Source organism: Eublepharis macularius, chromosome 10, assembly GCF_028583425.1.
Source record: "Eublepharis macularius isolate TG4126 chromosome 10, MPM_Emac_v1.0, whole genome shotgun sequence".
NCBI lineage: Eukaryota > Metazoa > Chordata > Lepidosauria > Squamata > Eublepharidae > Eublepharis > Eublepharis macularius.
The window spans coordinates 57,076,441-57,098,315 of NC_072799.1; the positions used below are offsets into that span (position 1 = coordinate 57,076,441).

Here is a 21,875-nt window from a genome sequence, read left to right on the forward strand (position 1 = left end):
TACTTCTAACCGCACAAACTATGCATGTGGAAGTCTTTGGAAACTAAAAGGTGACAGCCAATACTGGGCTTTTTCTAGATATACAAATATGCTTCTGTTTTCTACAAATGAAAAGCAGTTTTTTTTAAAAAAATCTGAAATTTTGTCTCCTACATAGCATTAATTAGTTTCTCTGTTTTTACACAGCTTTATTTGCAGGTCATTTTTCTTACATGTCTTATGCCCCCATAGCTGTTTTGTTACAGCCAGCCAATAGTGTGCGGATGCTGCAAGAATATAATTATGGAGATAGTATAAACTAGTACTAGCTGCCTAAAGCAAGTCACTGGCAAGGTGGTCTAATTTTTTTTCTAAATAAACTCTGTACAAACTGCTAAGGGAGGTATACTGTAGATCAAGTATACCTCAGCACAAAAAGCTATGCCTACCACAATCCAGCAGTTTTGTTTCAACTATGGCAGCAATTGATGGATTATAAACAAACATTTACTATCAATGTAGAACTTTCACAACTTGTTTCTCTGCTTTGGCAGGGGCTGAGCTGAACCTAGGCACAGAAATATCTCCAACCTGGCAGGTGACTGCATGCTGCTGGAATATGGCATTCTGCTCCCTTAGGAATACAACCAGGCATGCACCACAGTCGGCAGATCTTTTCTGCCCAGGGAAGGCCATAGCTGGCCAACCAGATGTAGCTGGTAAAAGCTGCCACCTGCTTTTCCAGCAATAGGCTTGGGCCCAAGAATACTTCAAAATACAGACCTGTTATTTCAAGGGGAATGCAATCCTATGCAGAATTGGTGTCACTTAAGTTTCGAGTCAGACTTGCTCACCAGTAGCATTTCTGTCATGTTGGGATTAAGATTCAGTTAGACTGCACCCACGTCAAAACTGCCTCCATGCACCAATTCAGTTTCTACAGCCTCCCTGGGATAGACTGGAAACATGAGATAGAGCTGAGTGTCATCTGCATATTGGTGACAACCCAGCTGAAATCTCTGGATGACCGCATGCAGCGGTTCCATATCAATGTTAAAGAGCATACAGGATAAGATGAAGCCTTGTGGAGATAAAATGGAGAAGAAAATACTGTAATCTTCTTTTGGCCTCCATCGGGGTGGGAAGAGGAGTACAAATTGCTAAACAAAACATTGGCTGATTTAATGCTCAACTGTAGAGAAAAAAGCGTATTAGAAATGTAGCCTCTAGGTGTTTATTTAAAAGTACAAATAAATGATCCAACATGTCTGATATTTGATTACCAGTAAATCCTTTGCTTTCCAGGAAAAAAAACACAAGTCAATGTAACATTACTGTTTTATTGTACATAAAATCTTGTTATTTTTGTGTACAACTGTTATTCATTAAACATTTCAAACAGTTCCACGTGCTCCTTTGCTACTCTATAAAGCCTGTAAATACCAGGCATTTTGCTTTCTTTAGATGATGTTAAAAACCTAAAGGTCTCATTTGAAAGGCTCGTCATAGTTTCTTCTTGGCTTCAGTCCAAAAAGCAAAATATTTCTTCTCAGTAGTGCTTGAAGCATCTACTAAAGCATGATTCTGGTAGGAGTCGGCTTTACATTCCAGAGAGAATAACTGATCTGCTTTAAGCTGCTTGATAGTATTTGGTTCCACAATGTAAGAGTTGCAAGTGTGTGATCTTTTTGCACAAACTTTTTCAAACCAAGATCAAAATTTAAACACACTTTGCTCTCATCAAGGCCTTTTATTTACTTCTCAAAAAAGAGGAGACCACAATATCCATATTTAGCAGAAAATCAATGAGGGGAAATGGCCTCTAGAAGAATGTGATTTCTTCCTTCTCCAAGACAGATCCCAGAGTAAAAACGATGTTTCATTTGCCTAAGGAATAAGCATGATGCAGTGTTGGGACTACTGACTTAAGGGAGCTTACCTTTACAGTAATCCTGAAATAGTATACATTTAATATCTTATTTACATATTCAGGAACGGCTCATTAGGAATTCTTTGCTCTATTTTCACTTTAAGAGATCCAGAATTTAAATTAAAAAAATACTAGAACCATTCTCACGTGGGCTGAGGCAAATGGAATTCACAATAGAGAGAAGAGACCTTGTATGCCATACCTGGTATGTTTGGCTGCGAGACGAGTGGTAATAAATTCCAGGGACTGGACAAGGTGCTACTGAGGAAACAGCAGCATAATATCCTTTCAAATGTAACATCTGTGTGGAGGCCCAAGAATGGTATGAGTGGAGCAGAAAGACACTTGTCTGGAGGCCTCTGTGGTGGTCATGCAAGCAAATGAGAATGTTTTCTGTTGTTTGAGTGTCCTGAGTATTTCAGAAACAGCTTAAAGAGGTTTGTGTTTACACACTTCAGAGACATATATCATTAAATGCTAACTCTTTCTCTGTTACTTTACAAACAAATGGCTTTCAAAGGAAAGGCCCAAATACAGCACAGCTTTAGTACAGCTTTAGTTCTTTCACTTATTCTCTGGTTTGACAGATGTCCCAAAAAGCAACTGCTACCATCTGATTCACTGATCAACAAAGCAGTCAAGTCTCTACAGCAGTCTGGTTGGCTACAGATGCAGCAATGACAAATCAGCTAAGGGGTTTTCTTCCTGGGCTGCAAGGACAGCTGTTTCTCCAGTATTTGTTTCACAGAGACTGGATCAGATCTTCCTCCTGTTGTTCTCTGAACCTGTCCAATCAGCTTATTCAGCACTTTTTGGTTTCCTTTTTTAATCTCTGCCACCTTGAAAGAGAAATTTCAAACAATTGAAAGACTAGCTGGGAGTCAAACAGAGGTCTGTGATTTTTTAAAAAAATTCTTCATGTATGTCCCAAAGAAAAACCTCCCTGTTTCTTTCAGCACAAAACATGACCATTTAGGTAAAGACTGTTAAATGCAAAATGACAATCAAGCCTGTAATTAGATAACCATTTACTGTTGCAATAGATTCTTAGTATTACAGGAATCCAATTACATTGCTATAGAACCATCAGGATTTTGCCTAGATTTGAAGATTCCTCATTTGCATGCCAAGGGAAGCACTGGAAAATAACAAACCAACCTGGGCTTTTCCATTCATTTTGCTGAATGCAAGCTCGACGCAGACACAATGCATTAGGAAATTAGATTTTTGTAATAATCAGTTTTACTCACTAATAAGTCTGCAAAATTAGCACATTCAGTCATGACAAAGTCTGCTTAAAAAGCACATGATAACGGTTTTCAAGTAAGTATCTCCAACAGTGCTGCAGATACTTCACAAGTCGTTTTCAATACCTATGGCATTTCATAGAAACCAATTTCATATGACAGATTTAAATAAAATGCAACTAAATAATCATGTATTGGATCTAATGCTTCTGTAAATATAGTAAGTTCCGGAAGTGATTTTAAAGTGGAGATGCTCTGATTGCAAAGGAGGGAGAAAAGCAATTCTAGCCAAATCTCCCATCTTCTTGCATCTTCATTTGCCAAAAGGGGAAGGAGGTCAACAACAACAAATAAGCTCAATAAAAGGCCTGGGCAAACAGAAAAGTCTCTTCCCTATCAAGCTCAGTGCCAGCCAAATACCTATGGGGAGGAAGGTCCAAAGCTTAGATGCCACAACAGACACATTAGACCCAACATTAGACCCCAAAACAAACAAAACACTTACCTGCAACTGTTGTTCATCAAAACTGTTGTTCAATGAGTGGTCTTCTGTGCAAGCACATATGGGATCTGCGCATGTGCAGGCCAGCCACAGACATTCTAAAGTGCCTAAAGGCACGAGACACTCACCTAATCTTTTTGAACACTTCCTCCCCCCCCCCCCACCCCAGGCACAGCCATAAAAGGTGAGGTGAGCAGCTCCCTCCCTCAATTCTATAAGCTGCTTGGTGCAGAAGCTAAGAAAAAAGAGCTTGGGGGCGGTGGGGGGAGGGATGCGTGCCTGCACAGAAGACCACTTGATGAACAGTGCAACTCTGTTTTCATTGTCATGTTTTCTGTGCATTGCCACATGGGAGATTAGCAAGCTAATTTACCCAGGAGATGGGCATGAAACTCTTTAATGGAAGAGACTCTTCAGGATGGCCTTGCCAACAACTGTGTTCCTCCTGGAGTCTACATCAATGGCATAATGCTTGATAAATGTAGACGGCAAAGACCAGGTGGCTGCCCTACATAATTTCACAAGAGGGGTGCTCAACTTGAAAGCTGACAAAATTGACTGAGCCCTCATAGAATGTGCTCTTATGTGCAACGGGCAAGGCTGTTTAGATTGTTTATAACAAGCCTTAATGAGCCAGTTCGAAATAGTGGAGACATTCTGGCCCTTTGGGGGGCCCTTTAAACAAGATTAGGGGTCTTTCAGAAAGGAGCTGCCCTGTCTAACTAGAAGCAAGTTTAACATCTAGAGTGTGCAAAAGCCTCTCTGCATCAGCCTTAGGTGTAGGTGTAGGGTTATCAATGTCTTGAACATTGATATCAAGACTGCTAAGACAATGTCTTGGTTCAAGTGAAAAGCAGAGACGACCTTCGGCAAAAAAGGGAGGCTTGGACAGAGAATAACCTTATCTGCAAACATCTTAATGAAAAGGAGGGTCATATCTCAGGGCTTGCAATTCACTCAGCCTCCTAGCTGAGGTTATGGCCACCAGAAAGGCTGTTTTAGCTACCAATTATCTTAAAGAAACAGATAGCTACGAGCTCAAAAGATTTATGAATGAGGTGTGAACCAAGGAGGCACTCCACTGGGGAATCAGCTGGGATGCTGGAGGATATAGGTTAGCTAGACCTCTAAGGAAGGACTTGCATTATGGCTGGGTAAAGAGAGATTTTCTGCTTATGTTGTGGTGGTAGGCTGAAATAGATGCTAGGTGGATGTTAAGGGAGGAATTAGTCAAACCTTGTTCTTTTAACTGGACCAAATAGGATAAAACAGAGGGTAATGAGGCTGAGACAGGGTTCAGATTGTTGTCTTTGGCCCAAAGAGAAAATCTTTTCCATTTGGCTAGTTGATGATTTTTTACCCTCTAATAGGCTCTTTTGAGCCAGGGAGGAAAAAAAAATTAGTCCAGGGGAGAACAAACCAGGCTGTCAGTTTTAGAGTGCCCAGGCTGTGGTAGAGAACCACATTGTCCTATAGCTCATCTGGGGTTAAGGAGAAATAGTACATTCTGTCCTGTGCCATTTGAAATAGAGTGGCAAACCAGGTCTGTCTTGGCCAGTAAAGGTCTATTACAATTGCTGAGGAACCTTCCCTCTTCATCTTGCTGGGTGCTAGCGTCATAAGAGGTAAAAGGGGGAATAAGTACAGGAGGGTGCCTGACCAAGGAATCTGAAAGGTGTTTCCGAGAGAGGCCTTTCCCTTCCCCACCCTTGACCAATTCTGTGCACATTTCCTATTGAGGTATGTGGAAAATAGGTCTATGGTTGGATGCCCCCACTTTGAAAAAATAGGGCAGAGAACCTCCCTGTGGATAGACCAGTTCTGAGTTTTGGACCAACTCAGATCAACTGCCAGAACATTGTCCTTCCCTGCTATATGTACAGCAAAGAGACTGATTTGATGCTGGACAGCCCATTCCCATATTAGTAAGGATTCCTAGGAGAGAGGTAGGGAGGCTGTGATGCCCTGTTTAAGTAATGCAATGTCCATGCACATCTGTACATTCTTGCCTCTACTAGGCAAACCAGAGCCTTCAGAATGTACCTTATTGCCCTGAATTTGAGGAGGCTGATATGCACAGATGATTCCTGAGGGGACCATGCTCCCTTTGCCTGGGTGATCCCAGAACAAGCTCCCCAACCCAACAGAGAGGCATCTGTGTTGGTCAAGATTTGTATTGTATCAGGGAACAACCAAATGCTACCCCCCCCCCCCAAGAGGTTGTTTGTCGCTTCACCACTTTAGGGACCTGTGGATGAGTATTAAGATAACAACAACGACGGTGCTTATATATTGCTCTTCTAGACAGATTAGTGCTTCTAGACAGATTAGAGTGGTGAACAAGTTAGTGTTATTATTATCCCCACAATACAGCTGGGGAGCTGGGGCTGAGAGGGGTGAGTTACTCAAGACCACCTACTGAAGTCATGGCAGTAGTGGGATTCGAACCAGTACAGTGCTGAGTCACAGCCAAACCACTTAACTACTGTGCTACAACAGCTCAAGTGCTATAGCAGCTCAAGTGGAGAACCACTTGTACAGTAGTGTGGATGGAACACTGAAAAAAACGAGTTTCTCAGAACCTTGGATGGACAAGATGGAACCAAAGTGGTCAGACCCGAAGAAGAGGATTTCTTCTTCTTCTGTGACTTCGATTTCCAGGGTTATTGACATACTTCGACTTGAGCTTAGCCTTTTTAGCAGTTGGCTCTGACTGGCACTGAGGGAGAACCAAGGAAGACATGGCTGGAACTGACTGATCCTTCTAAGCCATGTCAGGCACCAAACATCCTGGTGGAACTAAGGTGGACCATTCTGGGTGCTGCGGTTCTTTATCCATGGCATTGTGATCAAAGTCAGTAGAGCCCTTCAAGGATAACTCCCAAAGAGCTGCTTTAAGCTGCTACACCCTTTCATGGCACACTTTCGTTGTGAATTGCTTACAGACTGCACACCATCAGCTGTCATGACCTTCGCCAAGGCAGAAGAGGCATTTGTCATGCCCATCCAACTGGGCCATTTTCATCCCACAGCAGGAACACTTCTTGAAGAGGGCCTTTGACACCATGGAACCAAAGGCCCTGACTCGCATATAGCTCGATGGAAGCAAGGAGAGAAGAGACATCCTTCTTCAGTGGCAGCAAAAGAAGAACTGAGGGAGGGAGATGCTTGCCCCACCTTTTCTAGCTGTGCCTGGGAGGAAAGTGTGTGAAAAGGCTAGGTGAGCATCTCCTGCCTCTAGGAGTTTTAGAACATCTGTGGCTGGCCCGCACATGCGCAGATCCAATATGGAACTTCACAGAAGACACAACAATGAAGCACTAGAAATAATATGCAACTGCAAAATCTCCCAACGCTATAGATTACTTCCAGACATGACAACAGCAACGCACTTTTAGTATGACGTATAAATCCTGTTATAACCTCCAATCTATACGCTTATTTTTGAAAACCAGTTGTACTCTTTCATAACTATTCAATATTTTCAAGTATTAATTTACACTCCCGGTTAGTAAGTCTGTATTAGCAACGTAAGACACACATTCTGTCAACAGGCCAGCCAACACTAAGGGGCTTATTCTGATAATTTCTGTACACAATTATGTGCAGCTGTTTCATTGTTGCTAGAGAACCAAGTAACTTCCCACCAGGTGGTGCATCTGTTGAGGGGAATCTCATTGTCTTGGCACCCAAACCAGTTTGCTATCGCTTTATCAGTGGGTAGCACTATCATTTCTAATATGATTGTCAAAGCCTTATGAAATGTGTATAGGTATCACTAGCACCTTCTGGTCAGTATCAATGCCATCAAATGACAAGCCACACGCAGATGTCCACTCTGTTTCGTGACTTACTGCTTTAAAAGCACTTCCAGTTCAATCTTTCACACAGGTGTGCCAGTGATCGCTGATAATCTTCCCCTGTATCCCCAACATACAATAATGGACTACTACCAGTTTGCAAAATGGAATGTTTTCATCTTAAGGCTGTGAATGGTTTACCCTTCACTCCGCTCCAGCAGAAAGACTACAGCCCCTGTCCTGAAGTGGGAAGTGTGTATAGCAAACGGCTCTTGGGACTAGAAGAAGCACGTTGCCAGTATTAAAATGCACTCTTGGGCATTGTTCCAGACTGATCATCTGGGAAACCCCTAATAAGTAGGATGACAGTTTAAACACAACTTCCAGCTTGCAGAAAGGGCTGGTCGTCATCATCAAAGCAGCCTCTTATTTTTTTACAAGGTATATTTGGAAATTCTCAAATAATCCATTTTGTTCTTTTTAAAAACAATGATTTGGTAATGGACCTTTAGCTCTTACTGTATTTGATTAGTTCCAATGTTCTGCCTATCTCTACTTCTGCTTGAATCCTCATTGAAAAATACAGAGGCATTTTCATCAGCCGCTGCAAATGATATAGCATGATGAAGGTCAGGCAGACCTAGCTCAGGCTCATTTTCTTTATCAAAAGCTCTCTGCAAGCTGTTAGCCCACAGTAGAGATGTGGGCGGCATTGTTCTTGATAGATGTTAGCATTTTCCCAACAGCCTACATACCTAGACAACGTTTTACTTTACGTAAGCCAGTCATTATTGCTTTCCCCATTCTGTACTCCAGAGAGCACACAAAAGCACTTTTTACTTATAAAGCTAATGTTAGGTATTTGAAAGATTTCTTTAATTTGCAACTATAAAAGCCTAGATGTTTCAAATTGAAATGTTTTATGCTTTCTCTCCATCATACATGCAGATGCTGCTTTATTATAGCAAGGACAACAAAGAATATTCAAGTTATCTAGCACCCGGCTGGCTGATTCAGGAAGATTTTGGTTTAAAAGCTGTTATTGTCTCTGGTGGCCACTTCACAATGTAATTTCTTCCATTTCCCCCATCTAAAGAACTACAGAATAAATAGCAATGCCAAAATAAGAAGTCATGCTAAATCATTTATCTCCACTGCCCACCCTCAAGCAGCAAAGACTCTTGTTTCCAATTTAAGGAGGTTATCAACATCACCTCTTTCTGATGGCTGTCCATCACAGCTCGGCAGATGTGCTCAAGCTCATTCTGATCTTGAATCAGTTCAAGCTTCTTTTCTTTGACAATCAGAGCTGGAGATTTCCCCTCCCCATTCCACATTATTTCCAACACCTACAGCATCAAGACAAGGGAAGAAAAAGGAAAAATCAGCATCTGTATCATAGCTTTCGGGAGGCAGGTGGATTTTGTAATAATTAAAGGCAAAGAGGGAACAAAGACGGCCACCCTGAGTCAAATCAGATCTCGGTTCGGTGATGCTCAGGATCTAAAGTTGTAGACAAGGAAACCAGTAGAATGCTTGGTGTGTAAAGCTTCCCAACTAATCAGTTTCCCTTACAAACAGATGAAAACATTTATGGATTTTCACTTCTAGCTATCAGGGCAAGCAAGATATACACATGCATCGGTCTTTTAGGCAGCCAGACTAGTATGAGGCTCATGCCTTTAAACTGCATTGCAGTTGGGCTAGGCCACCATATCCATCCTGATCCTTAGGGTGCTGGAAGAAATGGCCAGAAATGGAAGTACCTGTTGGTGCCATTTCAAACATTCTTCTGAATTTCAGAAGGTTGCTCTTCTAAGCAGAGACACCCCTTTCCAAGCCCACTCTGTTTCAGACGGCACTGCAAAGTAACCAGTGCTGCTGCTGTCCAAAGTGTGAGTGTGTGTGTGGGGGGGGGAAGAGGGCTACATGGGCCAGTCTAGTCTCCTGATGTTATTGTCAGACACCGATTAAGAAGGCCTGCTTTATTCCATATCACCACTGCTCCATAAGGTAACTTTTGACCATGCTTTAAACAGTCCATTCACCAGCCTTAAGAGCATCCCTTACTCCATTTCCCTTGATAAAGCATAATAAAACTACACCTCTTAGCTCTGTAAAAATAGTATGTTTCAGCTGGTAAAGACAAAGACCACTGCCAAGTGTGCCAGGCGCCTATTCAAGATTAACACCATAGATGTTAATATGCAGGTTCACATGTTCTGTTACATTCTGAACCATCTGTTTTAAGATACATAAACCAGGTAGTTATAATGATAAAAGGGTATAATTCTGTTCCTTTTCAATGCATACGGTTGCAGGGGATGAAGTTTTGACTACTCTGTTAATTGCTGTGAGTCTCACATTGGGTTGGGACAGGATGGTTGGTAGAGTATATTAGGGAGTGCAGATGTACCCTGAAGAATCCCACCTGGTACACAGATAATGAAATCTCAAAATACATTTGGGACAAAATGACAATTCATCAGGTAACCAACATTTAGCTTCCGGTTGCCAGTGAGGAAAAAAGGAATTTAGCTACATAATAATGGGAGATCATAGACCACTGACATATAGAAGCTTATAATACAAAATCCTATGGCAGTTCCAGTCCATTTATCTGTTACTATAAAGCAGAGATGGATGAACCTAACTGTCCAGAATAATTATTAGCTAATGTTACTGTGATTCCCAGCTTTTTAGTACAGCACAGATACCTCTGGAAGACACTCTAAAGAACAGGCTATTTATAAAAAAGCAATTTCTACGGAAAGTCATTTCCTGTATTCCCATTCCTCTTATTTCAGAGATGGAGGCTGAAAAAGAAAGAGAAAGTCCTTAAAAAAAATAAAACAGCTGCTTCTGCTTGATCCTAAACTGAAGACATAATTGCATGTTTGGGCACTCACAATCTGCCAGTGCCAAAATGATTGCCGTGCCGGAAATTCAGTGCTACTAATTCATTGAAGCTAAAAAATGGGAGTCCTAACATAATGCTCCCAGCCACAATTATCAATCTTTACACACACAAAAGATTAAAACGAGATGGTGAGGGTAACCATGCTATTAATCTTCTGCCACAGTAGATAGGGAAATTGAGTCACCTGGTTCCACATTTGTACAGTGCTTCTGGGTATGCAACAATCTACAAGTTAATGCTATTTAGTCGCAACTAGCTGTGATTTAAATTAGTCGGCCCTGTACCAAGTCTCACAGATGAAGCCTGCTCTTGCATTTCTTTTGCTGGAGGCCAAGGGGGAGCAGCAACAAACCAGCATCATGTAGCCGCTGTGCAGCCACCATGTCTTGCTTGTGTGAGAGTATAGGGTCAAATGGCATGTGTTGTTATTAAAGTTACCAGTAAATATAATCAGAGTCACTTATTGGTTTATGTAAAAAAGACATTGTGCTTCATGTTCAGGCCATAGCTCTTAAAAATAATTAATTAATGGCTATTTTGTGGCCCACACCTTCCTGTCATCTCAGTACAGCAGGGTTGCCAACTACCTGCATAAAAAGTGTCCTATGTCAGCACTCGCTGTTGCTGCTGCTGGGTGGGGCGCCAGCCAGGCCAGCTCTGACATCAGAGGGGTGCCAGGGATGCCACAGGACCCTGCTCCGTGGAAGGAGGGGCGGTATACCTCACCCAGACTCCCTCTCAGTCCACTCGCTGGCCTGCTCAACCTGGGCTGCTTACCCTCTGTGATCTCCACCATCCCTTCCTCCAACAACTCTCCTCCAAGCCTCTGCTCTAGCACCACTCCACACCATCGCTCCTCCTCAAACCCACCACCCCAATACTCTGCCGAGCCATCCTTTATAGGGCCTTCTCTCCCCGCCCCACCCTCCTTGCAGGCTCCCCCTGCCAAGCCACACCCCTCCCTGGCCTCCCAGCATTGTTCTGGGCTGTCTCAAGCTGCTGCAGCTGGGGTAGCTGGCTTGGCTGCACAGGTCAGCAACAGCTGTGCCTCGTTGGCTGGCTGCCAGGCCTCTCTGGCTGAGCTGGTTGCTGGAGTCAGGCCCAGCTGTGGCCCTTTGGCTGGCTGCCCCGCCTTTCCAGCAGAGTGCCTCCAGCAGCTCCATCTGGAGGGGCTTTGCTCTTGGCATCTCCTGAGCCAGGTTACTGTTTTCTAGCTGAGGTGTGGGCCGGGGTGCGGCTCTGAGCTGTTGTGGCTGCTTCTCCTCCTTGGTTAGTAAGGGCTCTGGTTGGGCAGCTGCTGCATCCCTATTCCCCGTCTTTGCTCTCTCCCTTTGCTTTGCTTAGCCCCCTAGCCTCCCCCTGGAGGGTGGGACTGGCTGGCCTCTCCCTGCACCTTCTAGCCCTCTGAGGCTTTGGACCTTTGCCCCTTTCCCCTGGGATGGGCAGGTTTTGGCCCTGGCTGCTGGCTGGGGCGGCAGGGCAGCTACCTCCCAGCTGCCTCCCATTGCTTCCTTCCGGCGAGGCCGGGGGCTGTGTCTCAGACCCCGGACATCCTATACCTTTGACAGATGTTTAATGTGTGCAAATGGGCACTGAAGCTTTTTATGGCATGGAGGTATGTAACATTACTGGGTAAAGAGGATCCCAACAGGCTTCTGTTAAAGGGACAGGATGTTTTTTCTCCAGGCTGTTGGCAACCCTACTTTAGTAACAAGCATAGGATTTGCTTCCCTGTGTCTTCTTTCTATGTTCCCCTGATACCATATATTTAAAACAAACCTCATGTGCCAAGTGCTAGCGGCATGGTTCCTTTGAGACTGAATGTCACATGGAAGTGTGAATCAATTGCAGGCACTGATTTCCAAATAAGTCGGTGCAACCCATAGCAGAGGATAAGTGTTGGACCTAATAGCATTACAACTTATTCCAGTGACTTTCTTCTTGTTGGTGAGACAAGCAGGCTTCTAACATTGCAAAATTTCACTGGGAATTCACTTTAATTCAAAAATATGGAAATCATGGGCAAGTAGGATGTCAACAGATGACTCCACTAGAGAGGCTCATTAAGGTTTGCATTGCATAAACCAGGCTTAAGGAACAGCCTAAGACATCCCAGAAAACAGAGTACTGCTCTGGATTTAGTGACCAGTAGAAACATGTACCTCAGGCTTCTGTCTTTGTAGCCTGCATTAAAGTAAGTATTGTATAGAGAAAGACCCCATGCTTATTATGGCTGGCAATAAATAATACTTGGCTATGTGGATCTAGATATCTTAAAAAACTGGTGGTCTCTACAGCTTCCCAGACAGTTAACATGCATACAAAGGGAACATGCCAACTAGTGGGTGAATGTCTTGCTGCATGGAGATGAGTTACTAAGCTAGTCAATGGGAAAAAAAGCCACCATGATCATGGAACGATTCTCTGCTTGGTGTGCATGTAGTTTTGGAAAAGGTTTGGTTAGTATGTTTTAACACAGCCGTGTCTTCTCTTTGGCTTTACAGCATTCCCCATCTAATAAGGCTCACTGCTTTGATCAATTTGAGCTTTATTGATTTGTACAGAGCATGAAGAGAAGCCTCTTAAAACTGAAGCTGCCAGGAGCTTCCAGCAGTGTGTGTTTGCCATGTATATGTACACACACATGTCTTTGTTTGGGTGCCCCATCAAATCCTTCCATCATTTCTAGCTGGGTTTGCCTTTGCTGCTGCAGTTCAATCACCCCTCTTCCAAATGCAGCAATTCATCTGTTGTAGTGCGTGTACATTTTTGCCCTCAGGCCATCCAATCTCTTTGCCAACTGCTGAGAATTGTTAGAAACATTTGTTATTCTTCAGACATCCAGCCCACCAAAGTCCTCCTCTAAACATGGCAAGGACTCTGCTTTTTATAGCAGTACTCAACAGAATACTGCTATAAACACTCCAGGTGTTACAATGCCATTATGAGTTGGCATCTTGTTTAGACAGTATGTTCGCTTGCATTCATGTAACCGCTGTAATACTGAGATCGAGTTTAAATCTAGGCAAATAATTTAAAGACTCTGAGAACTCCATCACAGATAACCAAACACAACATAACACTATTTTTATACTGTATTATATATTGACAGACACTTCGAAATATTAAAATCTGAACTTTTTCTGAGACGTTTGAAAAGCTTTATGCAGTCAGAAGTCTTCGGGGCTACTCCACACATTACAGGATGCTTGCAAAGATGCCGTAGTAGATTGGAAAGCCATATAAGTTCACATAGTGAAAAATGTGCAGGTGTTGGGAAGGCAGGCGACTTGGTCATGGTTTCCCAGTATGCACATACTGTTAACTATATAAGCAAGGAAAGTCAGGTACAGCCACACTCTGTTAAAATCTCCACTCTTTGTAAGAGGCTTATAACTTGTGAAGCAGCCCCATTTATATATGTAAAATTCCTAGATTAAAATATTTATATACTGCTTTACTGACATATAACACGCCTTGTGTACAAAAAAACAACAGCACAAAGCAAAGAGTTTCCTGAAGAGCTGAAGGTAAGCACCGCCTGCCCTATTAATACCAGCCCGCAAAATATTTCCTGGGGAAACCAAGCAATCAAAACTCAAAGCAGTTTTAGTGGCAAAGCAATCTATGGCACCTCTGAATATCCAAGTACTTAGTGAAGTGGCTCTTAGCTAACTGACATATGAGGTGGGGGGGGGAATCCTATTCAGTTCCTTCTCCATCCGGACAGAAGTTCACTGATAGGATAAAGAAAATACTACCAAAAATATCTTTTATACCAAAGTAAAAGGCAGATCATATGAACTACCGCACTGACAAAATTGCAACAATACAACTAAAGCATCCAGGAAGAGATGGCTGAAGTTGGAAGATGAAGACGGAGACACTGCTGCATTTTCAACAACCACTGCCGTATCTTCTTTTGTGATGCCAATATTAAAGCCATGTATAAACTACCCAGTAATCTCTTTGGATAATGAGATGAACTTCAGTTCGTAACAGCAACCCAGATGTTCCATTTTTTCTTATTTATTAAAGCTCTGTATGTGCCATGTTTGAGACCATAGTTGCACTCTGAGGCAAATTTGTTTGAAAGCATGTCCTACTGAACCAAGTGGGACATTTCTGCATAGATATACAATGGATCAGGACATACCAGCACACATTATTGCATTCATGACTGTTCCCATTTATCCCCATTTCCTGTACTTGAAATAGAAAAAAGAGTTGTGGCCAGACTATATCATACGAACTAGGGACTGAATTGCAACACTAAATAATATACACAAGAGGAGGACGTGGTCCAAAAAGGAAATACTCACTTGCTTGGCTGCTGACGATGAAATCATTCCACTTTCTAGAAGGTTCAGAAGTTCAGCCAGAAGAAGAGGACTGACTGGACTAAACCACATAAAGTAAGTTAGCCACAGCATAAATTAACCACAGCATAAACCGATCATCACAGACTTAACAGTTTTCTCTTGACTAGAGATGTGCAAACTCTTTCCCTTTATTTTCTAACCATGTTCTTCAATATCCATAGGAAGTATTAGAGGGACTCTAATCTCTTTGCTTTTCTGCTAATAGGGCTCTTTTACCTACAATAATACAATGCATAAACTGATGTGCATTAGAGCAGCTGACTGGTACACCCACATGTTGACATATTACCTGTGTAAATGCAGGCACAACATTTCAGTGTTTCTTTGATACGTTAACTCATGAGCTATCTGAGAAGAGCAAAGTCAGATACGTGCAGAGGTAGTCCTGAAAAAACAGGGTTGCACTTAGTTGTAACTGTTGTTCGTCGAGTGTCTTTTGTGCAGGCACACATTGGGACTGTGCAGCCACAGGATAGTCAGGGAGAGAGATTCTCTAGCTCTAAAACTGTAGGAGACACTCTGCCTGCTCAACGTGCATTTTCCCACAGGAACAAAGCGTTGCATAGCAGACCCACTTCCCATCCCTCCGTTCTCCTGAGCTGCCAAGGGTCAAGTCTAAAAACACAATCTCAGCAGTGCAGGAGGGAGGGAATGTGCGCCTACACAATAGACACCAACAGTTACAGGTAAGCGCAATCCTGTTTTCGTCATCGGTCTTCTGTGCAGTCCCATACTGGGAGTGTAACAAGCTACTCAACAAAGGAGGAGGGTGTGAGAAACCTAGCTGAAAAGTGAATGCAGGGTGGCCATCTCCACTGCTGCATTTTTTCTCAAATTTGTGTCTACAGAGTAATGCCGGGTGAAGGTGTCTGCTGAGGACCAGGTGGCAGCTTAACAGACGTCTCGCAGCGGGAGGTCCTTGGAGAAAGGCAGCAGATGATGCTTGTGCTCTGGTCGAGTGAGCCCTGATCATTACAGGACATTACATAACACAGTTTAATAGCCACTCCTATCCATCTAGAAAGAGACTGGTTAGAGGTGGGAAAGCCCTTGCGTGGTCCAAAGGAACAGACCAAAAAAGCCTTAAACTAGCTGAATGATCTTGTTCTGTGTAAATAGTACAATAAAGCTCTTTTAACATCCAGCTTATGAAGCATGCATTCCAAGTGTGAAGTGGGGTTGGGAAAAAACACGGGCAGAGTGACCCCTTGTTGGAGGTGGAAACTGGAGACCACTTTGGGAAGAAATTCTAAACTAGGGTATAAAATTACCTTTTCTGGAAAAAACTGCATAAAAGGAGGATCTATGCGGAGGGCAGTTAATTCCCTTACACTTCTAACAGAAGTAATAGCTATTAGGCGGGCTACCTTCCATGATAATAAGGCGAGGGCACAGTGGGCCAAAGGTTTGAATGGAGGCAGCATGATTCGGCTAGGATGAACGAAAGGCTCCATTGTGGCATGGGGCAAGATCTGGGAGGATAAGTGTTAAGTAGGCCTTTGAGATAGTGTTTGGAAACATGGAGAGAGAAAACTGTCTTGCCACCTATTAGTTCATGAAATGCAGAGACAGCAGCTAGGTGGACCTTAATCGAGTAGGCAACCTCTGCTACTCAAGTGATAACTAATATTCAAAGCTAAGTGTCAGCAGGCATGAGAAGGGAGAATGCGCTGTCCTAGCCATCCAGGTAACAAAGCTGTTCCACTTGGATCCATAGGAGGACCTTGTGGAGGGCTTGCAAGCATTCAGTATAATCTGGGCTACTTCCCTCGAGAAGGAGGAAGTCTGGGGAACAGCAGCCATATTGTGAATTTGAGGGTAGGCATATCGTAGTGGAGAACGTAATACCTGTGAAGGAGGTCTGGCACATTTGACAGGTGTATGAAATGATCCTGGGACATGGCCCACAGCGTAGGAAACCAATCCCAACATGGCCAGAAAGGAACAATGAGGATAGAGTGGATTTAGAAGTGACGATTCTGCAGAGGACCCTGGGCAGTAGAGATGTTGGGGTGGGGGGTAACCCGTACAAGACGCCTTGGTCCCTAGGGATTTGCCTGGAGGATGCTTTTCAATCAGGGTCTGAACCTGTCAGTGAACAGAAGGTTCTGACCTTGGTGTTATAGAAGTTGCAAAGAGGTCCACATTTGGGTATCCCCACATCTGGAATATGGGACTTATGTAGTCGTTGCTGACTGACCACTCAAAGTGAGGATGGAACATACTGCTTAGGGAGTCTGCTCTTATCATTTGTTGTGCCTGCTATATGTATCGCCTGTGGCAAGATGTTGGTCTTTGTAACCCATTGCCACAATTCTGAAGCCTCCACACACAAAGTGAGTGATGCCATACATGCTCATCTGTAGGGGGCATTTTGCTGTCACTTTTAGAGCATTTTTTAAAAATAATGCCTTTTTCTTTTCTTTTGGTTTTACTGAAGATTGAAGAGGACTTATCTGGAAACAATGAACATGAAAAAAGGAACGAAGAAGAAGAGCGAAGAGAAAAACCTCTCTCAACAGTAGCGGAAAAGGAACTGAGGGATGGAGGGCTGCTCTGCTCTGCAATGCTTCGTTTCGGCGGGGAAACGCCCATGCATGTACACTGAGCAGGCAGAGCGCCCCCTACAGTTTTAGAGCTAGAGAATCTCTCTCCAGCTGTGCAGTGGGACTGTACAATGTGTGACTGCAGAGAAGACTGACAACAAACTGTTAGCTTTCCTCTCCCTCTACCCGTTTTGTTCTTATACTGAACATTAGCATTGTTCATAACATGCCCCAATCCAGTCCTAGCTGTATTTAAGATTAACTGATGAATGTATGGAAGGGAATAGGCATTTGAAAGTGTGCTGGAACTTGCATCCCATTCAGAAAAATGCAATGCAAAACGTTTACATTACAATTTCAGCCTCCCTCGTCCTAGCTTGCACAGAAATGTGCACAGCCAGCAGCCAATTCCCATTCCTCTTGAAAAAGGATATTGAAGGTAAGGAAGGTGTAAGTTACTTGTCCACCACAGTGGAACAAAACCAGCATACAACCTGATGGATTACTAACCTAACCTAACTAAACTGACCCTGGTACATGGGCATCTAAGCACTGGACCGAAACAAGGGCTAAATTAACCCACTAACACAAATGATGAATAGTTGGTGTCCAAGATTTGCTTGATCAAAGCACTGGAGATTTGAAAGCCTCACCTTTCTTCTACCACTAGGTTATGCTGTTTCAAATAGCCGAGCATATCTTTCAGAATCCAGCCAATAACTTTTCTAGGATTCATCTGGGTTGCTGTCACCACCGTTTCAAAGAATTCCATTAAGCCATCTTCATTCTGTTGAGAAAGAGAACTGTGCCTGAACAAAGCAGCCCCCAAGCAACAGACTCACACATTTACAAACATCCCAGCCAGATTATCTTGAGACTCATCACATGCTTCTTGCTAATTCTCAACTGTTTACTTGATCATTGACTTTAAGAAACAGCATATAACTAAAAAACCCTAAAAACGTCATATAACAAAAAAAAAGTCACCCACAGAGCAACATGGATATACCATGGAATGCATGACAGGTGCCTCTCTGCCAGTTATGCGAGAGAGAGGACTTTACTGCAGCTTACCACTCTGCCCCATGGCGCAGAGTGGTAAGCTGCAGTACTGCAGCCCAAGCTCTGCTCACAACCTGAGTTCGATCCTGGCGGAAGCTGAGTTCAGGTAGCTGGCTCAAGGTTGACTCAGCCTTCCATCCTTCTGAGGTAGGTAAAATAAGTACCTAGTTTCCTGGGGGTAAAGTGTAGCTGACTGGGGAAGGCAATGGCAAATTGTTAAGACTGATTAGTCTGGATGTGTGTGCTTTCTTTCAAGCTTGTTTTTAAAGTTGAACCAAATTAATCCTGAGTGACAACTGGAACACTTACCTTCTAGGGCTTGCCATTTTTATAATGCAAGGAAGTCTCAAGATGCCTTTTGCTTCCAGACAGTCTTTATAACCCTACTGCTGGGAAGTTGATAAAACCCACACTCGCCCAGCAGAGAGGACTGGAGTAATCCTGTGACTCATAAGAGAAACGTTTCTCTTCCAGATAGAAAGCTCACACAGGGCAACCCTGGAATGGTATTCACTAGTATCCAAAGCTGTGGCAATTCTCACCAAAATCCTAGTCATTGTTATAAGTCAGTTTTCATCAGGAACATTGCTTTTCTGATTCATATTGCAAATTGAGTAACAAGGTATTAAAACTGAACTTGAAAGTTTAAATATTTAAACATATAAAGCTATGGATCTGCTCACTGTGCCTTTGCCATGATGAATTCTATTCAGTCAAAACTGCGTGGGGGGCAGCTCAGGAAGGACAGCCCCTCAATGTTTCCTGTCAATGGGCATAGCTCCCATTCAATCAGTTGAGAGTTTCTAATATACCTCTCACTCTCCCAGCTCACTCTATACCTCTCACTCTTCCAGCTATGTGCAGGTGTGGGATGCCATGCTAAGAGCAGGTGTTTCGCCTGAAGGAAAGGCCCAGAATTCTGTTCTGCACAATTCCAAAGGGTACTTTGGTATGAGAGTCTTGAACTGCTCATATCATGTTTCTGACAGGGAGCCAAAGTTGCACAGCGGTTATAGTATTGGATTAGAAACTGAGAGACCAAGAAGCTCACTTGGTGAATTTGGGACAGTTACACATTCTCAGCCTATCCTACCTTATTGGGTTATTGTGAGGATAAAATGAAGGAGAGGAGAATGATGGTCCCCACTGGGGAGAGAGACAAGGTATAAATGAAGTAAAATAATTTCTGCCCTCAGCCATGATTGTATTAAAGTACATGATAATAGCATTAAGCAGGTTTTTAAAGGAGCTATTTTGTAGCTTTCAATCTAGTGTAGCTTTGGCAACACTTATGTTTTACGTGAACAATTATAATATTTAGCCCATGAAGACCATGCTGGAAGAAATGGGAGGATAGGAGTAGGTGGATCCTACTCCTATCCTGCCACTCCGTTGAGCAAAGTTTATTTTTAAAAATATGTATATTCCATATTTCCTTGTGGCCCACCTCCAAGCTAAGAAGTCTTCCTCGAAATTAATATTAAAGCTGCTTAAGGGGAAGGAAGTTTCCTTAAGCTGAAGGAAGCCTTCTTGGAAGACGGCTGGATCCATTCCAGTATTTGAAACTTCTTTTCTTTGCCTTTTAAATCCCCCTATGGTTTTTACAACCATAATCACTACTGTGTAAAAATCTATTATGACTGAAATAGACACAGAGTATACTGCAGTGATATTAGGAAATTGTAAGCAATTGTAGCAATATAATTCTACTTCAATGACTTTATTTTTGGAACATAACATGAATAAGTGCATGACTTTTCATTAGAAAAATGTGCTGTTATAAGTGCATATTGCAATTAGGGAAAGCTGGTGGAAATTTAGCAATATGTGCTTAAGAAGGATCCCCGAAGAATTTAATGCAACACCAACTGGAATGAGCAAAGGTGTTGAAGTATAACATTATTTTAATGCAATTTCTCCTGCATAGTGCTCTTACTAACAAGTTGGCAGGGAGTATGGATCTCGTATTTTGAAAGAACCCCACTACCTGTGCCATTTATATAACGATCACACTTGGGCACTCTAACTTGAAACACTGTTCATTAGATTTATATATCCACCCCATTAGCAGTCTGCTTGTATTTCTGATGCAGAACATCAACAGAAACTGCACTTCCCAGGTGAAGTCAGATTAGCTGATATTTCAGTGCATCAAAACACACACAAACACACACCACACCACAGAATATAGTTTAAATGAACTATAGGGGACAAAAGAAAGATAGGAACCTTTTCGGACAGCTAAAATTAACTGCAGTACTGTCAAATGTAAGTGTCCAGCAAATCATCTTCACAGTAAGGAATGTATTATTTGATTTATTTTCAGCACAACTGCGCATATGTCCAGATTTAGTCTGAAAAAACATACGATGAGTCAGAGACAGGCTGGACTGATCACATTAGGTAAGACAGCAAGAGATGAAAAGAAAGAAAACCATATGATACAGAAAAAGCTAAAGATTTGGACTGAGTTTAGGACTAAATAGTAAGAAAGGAATCTAATGCAATAGTAAGAAAGGATTCTAGGCTAATTTACTTTCACCAATTTAACAGATCTGCGTGTGAATCTTGTACGCTGTAGTGAAGATGCTGGTGGTGGCGGAGAGTGCCGTCAAGTCATAGCTGACTTATAGTGACCCCCTAGTGAGGTTTTTATGGCAGGAGACTAACAGAGGTGGTTTGCCACTGTGTGCCCCTGCAACCCTGGTCTTTGTTGGAGGTCACCCATCCAATTACTAACCGACCCTGCTTAGCTTCCAAGATCAGGCTTGCCTGGGCTATCCAGGTCAGGGTAGCATAGGTAAGGACTTGTTCACATATAGTATTGCTCATGACAAATGCACATATAAGAAACTTCAGAGAATGCTTGACGTTAAGGTATTCATCTTTCCAATAACAACTATATACAGGTAAAGTGACAGGATAGCACTATTCAGTGAAAAGAGAACCTAATAATGTTTTCAAACAGAGTGGGCCAAAGGGTAGATTAAAAAAATACTCAAATATCAGTCCAGTGGTGAGAGCCCTTTGGGACACTGCAGAGAGTGAAGCCACTTAGACAAGAGCAACAAGCTGAAGAATAGCAAGCAAACAAGCCATTACAGCTGGAGATACTCAGTTACTGTAGAGCACAATTGACAAGGAATCCGCAAATTGCTTTAATCAAAGCTGAATGTTTGACAAAGTGTATTTGAATCTTTCACATATTTCCATTTGTAGATGTGCACTCTTGGGCTGCTTTCCCACAGCTGCCTCTTCTGTCTTTGACACCTTCACTTCTCATCTGCTGCTTGCCATGTTCTTTAAGTTAATTTATAAATATTTACATTTTACAAACACTGGATTACAGATCTGAAGATCTCCCTCTGAACCATACAGCTGCCTTATCAGTGTTGGTTCTCCTAGCCAAAACTATAAGTCACCTGGAGGTTAAAAGGAGAAATCACTTGTAATTTATGAAAATTATTTTTTATTTATTTCTCTAAAGTGCATAAGTGCCAACAGTGA

General features: G+C 42.6%; 1 protein-coding gene across 1 annotated transcript in view; it reads right to left on the bottom strand.

Annotated features, from left to right (window-relative positions):
- Nucleotides 1-1,115: 1,115 nt before the first annotated feature.
- The window catches only part of GATB (glutamyl-tRNA amidotransferase subunit B), a 71,781-nt gene continuing 51,021 nt past the window's right edge, over nt 1,116-21,875 (bottom strand). Inside the window, exons 10-13 of the mRNA XM_054990486.1 lie at nt 17,960-18,093; nt 14,701-14,779; nt 8,673-8,807; nt 1,116-2,748 (exon numbers count right to left, since the gene is read on the bottom strand). Coding sequence (XP_054846461.1) covers nt 2,599-2,748; nt 8,673-8,807; nt 14,701-14,779; nt 17,960-18,093 — 498 coding nt within the window. The 3' untranslated portion in view covers nt 1,116-2,598. The remainder of the gene's footprint in view (nt 2,749-8,672; nt 8,808-14,700; nt 14,780-17,959; nt 18,094-21,875) is intronic.